Source organism: Mus pahari, chromosome 3, assembly GCF_900095145.1.
Source record: "Mus pahari chromosome 3, PAHARI_EIJ_v1.1, whole genome shotgun sequence".
Taxonomy (NCBI): Eukaryota; Metazoa; Chordata; class Mammalia; order Rodentia; family Muridae; genus Mus; species Mus pahari.
The window spans coordinates 55,290,483-55,299,661 of NC_034592.1; the positions used below are offsets into that span (position 1 = coordinate 55,290,483).

General features: G+C 40.0%; 1 protein-coding gene across 1 annotated transcript in view; it reads right to left on the minus strand.

Annotated features, from left to right (window-relative positions):
* The window catches only part of Abcb11 (ATP binding cassette subfamily B member 11), a 99,047-nt gene that overhangs the window by 11,997 nt on the left and 77,871 nt on the right, over window positions 1–9,179 (minus strand). Inside the window, exons 23-25 of the mRNA XM_029536736.1 lie at window positions 6,603–6,844; window positions 5,481–5,637; window positions 216–413 (exon numbers count right to left, since the gene is read on the minus strand). Of these exons, the coding sequence (XP_029392596.1) occupies window positions 216–413; window positions 5,481–5,637; window positions 6,603–6,844 (597 nt within the window). The remainder of the gene's footprint in view (window positions 1–215; window positions 414–5,480; window positions 5,638–6,602; window positions 6,845–9,179) is intronic.

Consider the following 9,179-nt stretch of genomic DNA (forward strand, 5'->3'; position numbering starts at 1 on the left):
GAGGCCACCAACAGATTGGGAAAGAATTTTTACCAATCCTAAATCTGATAGGGGACTAATATCCAATATATACAAAGAGCTCAAGAAGCTGAACTCCAAAAATTCAAATAACTCCATTAAAAAATGGGGTACAGAGCTAAACAAAGAATTCTCAATTGGGGGCAGATCTTACTTAGAAAACAATGTTCTCATTCTCGAAGCCTTGCCCCACTTACCACTGTTCCCTGATCGGGATCGTAGAACCGCTCCAACAGCTGGATGCTGGTGCTTTTACCACATCCACTGCTCCCAACGAATGCCAGGGTCTGCCCGGGATCCACAGATACTGAGAGACCATTCAGCACTCGGATATCAGGTCGAGAAGGATACGTAAATTTACAGTCAATAAAGTCAATCTTCCCTTGGAAGTTGTCCTGTGGATGAGAAGGTTGGAATTACACATGTTCCTGCTGGAGCCTAGGGCACAGAAGGTGTACCTAACTGAATACAGTATATGCATTAAACCAAAAGAAAATATGCATTATCGGGACAGCAACTCAGTGGGTGACATTCTAGTCAGCCGTAGTGGTTCACACCAGTGATCCCAGCACTGAGGAAGTTGAGGCAGGAAGATAGTAAGTTCACTGGAGACCAGCCTGGGCTACGTAGGGAGAGTCTGTCTCAAAACAAACAGGCAAATGAGTAACACCACAAAACGGCCTTTTCTTTCCAGTGCTGGCAGGTGTAGAAATAAGACAGATAAAGAAATTAAAGACATTTGACCTCTTTTTTTTTTTTTTTTTTAAATCCTCTTCTGATCCAAGGACCTTTCCTTATCACCTATTTCTTTATATTAAACAAACAAACAAAAAATGGGAGAGAATAGCAACAGATAAGGCATCATGGAAACCAGCTAGTGTTTGAATGTTATCACATTGCTCTTTAAATAATGAGTTCAAAACAAAGTTGCTGGGAATCTGTGCCACAAAATGAATATTTCAGTGCGGTTCAAACTATCTGGTGGACAACTAAGATAGTTTCCATTTCCTAGCTACTGTGACATGTACCACAGTAAACATGGCCACGAAAGCCTCTCTTGTAGAATGTTGTCTTCAGGTATGTAGACACTAAAGAATGGTGCGCTGATTAATATGGGAGGTCTATTTTCTTTCTTTCTTTCTTTCTTTCTTTCTTTCTTTCTTTCTTTCTTTCTTTCTTTCTTTCTTTCTTTCTTTCTTTCTTTCTTTCTTTTAAAAAGGAAACTCTATGCTGATTTCCATAGTGGGTGCACAGTTCACATTCTTACCAGCAGCAAAAAAGTGTTCCTCTACCACCTCACTAGCCTATGTTGTCATGTATGCTCTTGATGTTGGACATTCAGACTGGGTGATACAGTCTTTCAGAGCATCTTTAATTTGCCTTTCTCTTGTAATTAGGGGTGTCAAATGCATATTTTAAGCATGTTTTGCCATTTATATTTCTTCTTTTGGTGACTGTTGATAAATGCAGACTTCAGCCCATTTGTTTAGATGATTTGATTTGGGTAGATTGATTTTTTAGATCCTATTACTTTTTAGATCCTATTACTTTTTTTTCCTAGTTCTTTTTAGATCCTATTACTCCTTTATCTGATGGATACTTGGGAAACTTTCTCTGCCCACTCTATAGTTTCTCCACTCTGGGAGTGCTCCCTTTTGTGCAAAAGCTTTTTAATGTCATGTAATTCTATTTCTCAATTCTTGTGTTTACTATACTAGAATAGCTATCCATCAATAAATAACTTCATAAAGAGTATATACATAGTGGAATTTTATGTGGCCCTTAAAAAATGAAATCGTGACATTTTCAGGAAAATGGAGGGAACTATAAATCACTGCATGGGAAAAAAATAAACCAGATTCAGAATGATAAACATTGTATTTTTTCTTATATGTAAAAACCTATGTTTGTGGAAGCCAGAGAGATAGCTCACAGGATGAGAGTCTGCACCATCCTTTCAGAACACCTGAGTTCTATTCCCAGCACTCATGTTGGGTAGCTAACCGCTTGTAACTCTAGCTCCAAGGAATCCGACGCCCTCCCCTGGCCTCTGTAGACACTGCATTCATGTGCACAAACCCAGACATAGACATGTACACATAAAAATAAAATAAAACAAATAAAATTGTGTATATATGTGTGTGTGTGTGTCATGAAACTACAAATAAGAAGGAAAGAAGAAGCCAGGTGTGGTGGCGCACGCCTTTAATCCCAGCACTCGGGAGGCAGAGGCAGGCGGATTTCTGAGTTCAAGGCCAGCCTGGTCTACAGAGTGAGTTCCAGGACAGCCAGGGCTACACAGAGAAACCCTGTCTCAAAAAAACAAAACAAAACAAAACAAAACAAAAACAAAAAAAAAGAGGAAGGAAAGAAAAGATCTTCAGGCAGGATGTGGGGAGAGAAGAATATACCTATGATCAGAAGCAGAAGGGAAACTGTTTAGGTAAAGAAAGGGAACCAGCTTAGGGGAGTCTGGAAGCATGGAGAGCTGAAGGAGGAAGTGAGAGAAAGGCACAAATAATCATAAACTACAATGATGCACATGTATGTAAATACCATGACAAACGCTATTACTTTATAGGATAATGTAAAAATAATCTATTTAAAATACCATCTGAATTATGTACTCTAGAAAGGGTATAAACATTTATAGAGAATAATTCTATCAACGCTGAAGGAAAAGCAGGATGCTTGACCAGAGCTTTCATAATTTAGCTTAGTTTTACTGGTGTTTTACTCTCTTGGACATATGGAAAATTCTTTTAAAGATTTATTTATTTATTTCATGTATGTACTGTCACTCTCTTCAGATATACCAGAAGAGGGCCTCAGATCCCATTACAGGTGGTTGTGAGCCACCATGTGGTTGCTGGGAATTGAACTCAGGACCTCTGGAAGAGCAGTCAGTGCTCTCCATAGTTGAGCCATCTCTCCAGCCCTGGAGGGTTTTTTTTCTTTTTCTTTTTTTCCTTTTTCTTTTCCTTTTTTTTTAATTGGCTGGGAAGATTAAAAACCCCTTGGAGATTAAATAAATGAAAAGAAAGTATATTTTATTGACTATTAACTAATTTTTGGCAAGTCACATGAGCTGAAACTTAAACCTAGATAAACATGAATCAAATCAGTATTGGTGGACAAAAAGACCTAGCCTTTCTATTTCATACCAAAATATCGATGCATAGCATAACCAGATAGGTGGGAAAAGACAGTATCTTCATTCATTATAGAACTATGTGCTTTATGTTATATAAAATTCAGCATTTGTTAAGGCTGTGATTTATATGAAATGTGTCTCACAAGGGTTGCAGACCCTGGCGTGGTGATAGTAAGAAGTGGTATGGTACATTTAAGAGGAAAGATAGGCTTGGTACATGGTGATTTGATTATTGCTGTCATTCCTCTCAGAATTGATTAATCTCATTTGGGGAGACCTGGATAGTTTTTAAAAGGAGGTTACCGCAATAACCACAGAAGCTAGGAAACCACTATTTTATAGCACACTTTAAAATACATTTTATACATATATATATATATATATATATATATATATATATATATATGTAGGTTTAATGCAGTCAATCCATATGGTGGGATAATGCTCCCTTTAGAAGTCATAGTCTATCCATCTATCAGAAACTCCAGAACTAATTATGAGATATTTGCCTATGAGTTGTTGTCCAGGGGTTTCCAAGAGCCACCCCCAACCCCCCCCCCCAGACAATATAGTTATTGCCACTGCTCTTGGTTACCTATCAGAACATGAAGACAAAACTCTGAAGACACCATATTCTTCTGTTGCAAGACTAGGAGAGATCAAGCCAGAACTCACCTGGAAACCTCCTCGCTAAGGGCTCTCATGCTATTTGATAGTATTCTATTATTATCAAATACTATTTAGATAGTGTTCTAACTACCGAGGGTGGAATTACCTACAGCCCTAGCCAGCTGTGAAGCCGGAGAACCACCACAGTGACAGAATCAGCAAGATTCCCCCCTTGGTACAATAGTGGGACTTGGGACTTGGGGAAAATCAACAGCTATCTAAATTGTACCTGCAACGTGCTCAATTGGAAGGAATTCATTCCTGGTATTGTAAATGTAGCAAAAACAAAACAAAACAACAACAACAAAAACAAAACAAAACAAAACTTCATGTTTTGGGAGCCCGCAGGCCTCAGAAGGAGGAGCTACTGTATTTCTAAAGTAACTTAGTTTTCCAATTGCTCTCCAAATACTCATCCTTACATCTATAGATAAGCACAGCTCTCACATTTCATAAAAAAAAAAAATCATTTCATCTTTTTTACAGCAGATAGAGACCATTACCAAAGTCCACAACTAGCCAAAATACAGAAAATAAGTGACCCTGAACTGTTCGGGCCCCAAAGGAGACATCTATAGCATAACCCCTGTGCCTAAGGCTCAGGAAACATCTTCAAAGAGAAGCTGGAGAGATAATAAGAGTAGGCTTAGGATGAAGGCTTTGCAGTCATTTGTTATGGAGAGTACAGGAATGTTGTGCAAGACCTGCAAAGACCACACCAGATGGCATACGAACCTGAAGAGAAGGAAATTCCACAAGGGCCTCATCCCTATCCGCTAGGAAGAACGGAAAACCAGCAACGCCTGCTTCGTTTTCCTCAGAAACAAGACCCTAATCCTGTGTGTGTGTGTGTGTGTGTGTGTGTGTGTGTGTGTGTGTGTGTGACTAGTGCAGGAGAAGAGACCATGAGTTCCAGAGGAAATGGTTAGGAGAACACGGATGGATTTGGGATAAAAGGAGGTGCGCTTGCTCATGTCTGTAATTCTCAAGTCAAAATAAGAGGGTGCTCATGAAAACAAGACCGTTCCTCTCCACACTGTAGCTTTCTTCTTCACTATGTGATCTTTCCCCCATAATGCCTTTCTGTCAGGACACCACCCACTAATATACACTGTAGTCCTGGGGTTCTAAAAACAGACTGAATGACGGAACCATCAGATCGTGTGCTTGCAGTCTCCAAACTGTGCCATAAAAAAAATAAACCTCTTTTCTGTTATGAAGAGCAGGTTGGCCCCAGGTTTGCAACTATCCTGCCTTGGCCTTCTGACTTCAAGGATTGCAGGGGTATACATACCCACAGGCCCAGAAAACTTCTGTATACATGGAGAACCCTCGAGTTGTAGTAATGGAAAATGAACTGTTACAAATACACGTTGTTTTCTTACTCAAATGCTAATATAACACTTGATTTTCCACGTCAATTATTTCCTTCCTTTACATTTATAAGCATATTGTCTGTCTATTCTGAGTGTAAAATGAATGAACACAGGCTGCTAAACTTTAGACTCTAAACTGGAATTATCTGACTATCTTCAAAGGCTTCTTTGTATAAAAATGCACACATGCACAGGTGCGAGCACACACACACACACACACAAATGCGCACGTGTGCATGCGCACACACCAGTCCAATACTTACCCATTTTTCACCTGCTCCACTGTACACATCAATCGGAGGTTTTCGGTCTAGCAGTTGAAAAAAGCGTGCAGCTGATATTTTAGCTTTGGCATAGCTCGGTGTGTAAGAGAAGGTTCTTCCGACAGCCGTGGCACTCATTGCAATGGAAGTGATCACCCTGTAACCAGACAAACACCCAGGTATTAGGAGGTGGGGTATCAGTCATATGAAGGCCTAAGAGTTGTAAGTGCTAGGCCCAAACAGCTTGAGCAAGTCTCTCCAGTCATGTCTGGAGTTGTAGGATATAGAGAGGTTAGCAGTTTTCAAATTGTGCTTTCTGTAAAAGGGTTAGGGTTAGGGCTAGCAGGAAAGTACTGCAATTAAAAGATGAGATGAGAGCATCGTGCTTCCAAACCTTCCAAACTTAAGATTGTCTCTGCCTTTACTACCATCAGCTACCACCCTCGTGAGCACCCATACTTATGCCTTCCCCTGTAGAGTAAGCAGACCCCACCTTGAAGAACAGAAAAAATACTTCTTGGCCTATCATGTCTCTATTCAGAGAAAATGGCTAGAAATCAGTTGGTTTTGTAAGCAAGGAATAGAGTTAAAATACAATCGTCCTTGGGTCCACCTTGTTCAAGACCTTGACAGTCTCAGCTTTAACATGTGTAAATATAATCATAATAGTTTATCCTATGATTCATCTGCTTGTAATCATATTTTTTTACTCTTCCAGTCCAAATGTGGATTTCAGTTCTCAAATCTTTAAACCTAGGTTTCGTTGTGAGTTTCCTTTGCCAAAGAAACCCCAATAAGTGGAATATGGAGAGACTTGAACATGCTTTCAATGTAGGGCATGTTTCTTCTGTTGCATTTGAAACTCTAAGATCAGTCATGAAGAAAATGAGCTTGCTTGCTATTGAGGCCACTAGAGAGAGACATACACACAGAAGTCTGTGAGGAAACCAAGTCAAGAAGAAATATTTCATGCCCTGTAGAACCTTGAAAAAGAATAAACCCAGTTGCTTTAAGAGGGGATACTTTGCTGGGTAGCAAGAAAGCAAAGTGACAGAACTGGGCACCGTGCCCCCCCCCGAGTATCAATATCATATATCATATGACCATTTGGATATTCCTCACCTGAAAACATAGCTGAAGTTCAGATTTTCATAGACTATTAAGTAACCTCCATATCTATAGGCAACAGAACTGGCAAGAAATGATAGCCCCTGGGAAAAGGCGTAGCAGATGCCATAGACATTCGCCTTTCTAATGGCAGTCTTGTATGACGTTTCCAGCTCAACCTCAAATGCTTTAATAAATCTCCCCTCCACTCCAATTCCAGCCACGGTGCGGATATTGCTAAGGGCTTCGTTGGTGATCTGAAAAAGAAAAGGACCTGAGGAGACAAAAGGTAGGAATATCTCTTTCCATGCCATTGCTGTAGCCACACAGATTTGTCACACGCGGCAGAAAATAGCACAGAGAAGTTGCCGCGGGTCAACCCAATCAGACCATGGGGATATCTGTCACTTAGTCTCTAGCATGGCTTCATTACCTCCACTTGCTGGGAGAAGACACAGTTTGAGGCAAGGTCCTCCCATGTTTTCCCTGGAGAAGCTTTAAAACTGTTCTGCTAATCCATTTGAAATGTCTAAAATGCTGTCTTTGAATGTCTTCTGAGCAAAACACCTACTTAATATATTATAATTATATATTTTATAATTAATTATATAATTATATAATTTTGAAGCACTGGAGAATATTTTCCAAAATTTCTGCCTGGTAAACCATCTCCTCTAAAAGCACACAACTGCTTATCACTAGTTAAAAGTATAAGTCCATCTTTAGTTTATATGGTGAGCATGTGTTTAAAAGCACAGTTTAAGGTTCACTGTTAATGAATTGGGGTATTCTGTCATTAAAGATGCAATTTTCTACACTGGCACCCAAAATGCTTTGAGTACTTGAAGAGCATCACATTCTCTGTCTGAAAAGTGATAAACATATTCATGAGTAAGTTTATGAAGCATGAGTGTATGACTCAGGCCAGGCAGTAAAAGCCCAGAATACCTAGGCTTGGGAGACTAAAGTAGGAGGACCCTAAGCTCAAGACCTGGTTGGCTTTCAGTCTGAATTCAGTGCCATCTGGTAAGACTCTGTCTCAATATTAAAAAGAAAACAAAAAAGTTAATGGCTCAGTTTTAAAGTGCTTGCAATAATAAAATCTAGGCTCAGTAAACTCTATGTTTAGTCTCTAGCAACAAAAAGCAAAAAAAGAATTCATTTTACATATGTTCGATCCCTCCCTTCTTCCCTCCCTCCCTCCCTCCCTCCCTCCCTCCCTCCCTCCCTCCCTCCCTCCCTCCCTCCCTCTATGTTATTGTTGCTTGAGAGAGCATCTCAAGTGGACAGCTGCTTGTGGACGTTGTACATCGTGGTGCGGAGCCTAGTGCGCACCACGATGTACAACGTCCACAAGCAGCCTCCCTCTATGTTATTGTTGCTTGAGAGAGCATCTCAAGTGGACAGACTGGACTCTAACTCACTGATGTAGCAGAGCATCACCTTGAACTTCTGATCTTTTGCCTCTGCCCCCAAGTTCTGGGATCAGTGCAGGCTGTGCCACCAAGCCCGGCATATGTGTGCGTGTGGGGGTTCCCAGTTGACAAATATCTCTGTCATCGTCCCCTCACTCATTCCTGTGTTCAGATATTAATTACAATAGACTTTTTAAAAACTGCATATCTAAACCCTGAATGCATTTGAATTCTACACTGTAGCTTATGATTGTATTTGAGAAAGACATTTGCCTTTAGCTTAGCAAATGCTAAAGTGTCAAAGTTGAAAGTGTGTTTTCAGGGTAATCATTTAGCTGAGAAAACAACAACAACAACAACAACATCAACAACACCTCCTCTTTTAGTAGAACTGTCTACCTCTGTAAATGAGAATATAGAAAATGTAGAATGAATAGCCAAGAGGAAATCAAGTTTAGCACGCTTTCTCCTTGCCTGGTCAAGCTAATACATCAAAAACTTTATTGTCATAGTGTCCAGGTAGAGACAAGGGTGTCTCTTTGTACTTCTTATTTTAAACAGTTTACTTGACAACCACCTAGCTATAAGAAGGGAAATTAGGTCTATAAGATTACCTGACCCTAACAGATTGGGAAAGAATCTTTACCAATCCTAAATCAGATAGGGGACTAATATCCAATATATACAAAGAACTCAAGAAGATGGACTCCAGAAAACCAAATAACCCCATTAAAAAATGGGACACAGAGTTAAACAAAGAATTCTCAACTGAGGAATATTGAATGGCTGAGAAGCACCTCAAAAATGTTCAACATCCTTAATCATCAGGGAAATGCAAATCAAAACAACCCTGAGATTCCATTTCACACCAGTCAGAATGACTAAGATCAAAAATTCAGGGGACAGCAGATGCTGGTGAGGATGTGGAGAAAGAGGAACACTCCTCCATTGTTGGTGGGATTGCAAGCTGGTACAGCCACTTTGGAATTCAGTCTGGTGGTTCCTTAGAAAATTGGACATAGTACTACCAGAGGATCCAGCAATTCCTCTCCTGGGCATATATCCAAAAGATGTTCTGACTGGTAATAAGAACACAGGCTCCACTATGTTCATAGCAGCCTCATTTATAATAGCCAGAAGCTGGAAAGAACCCAGATGTCCCTCAACAGAGGAATGG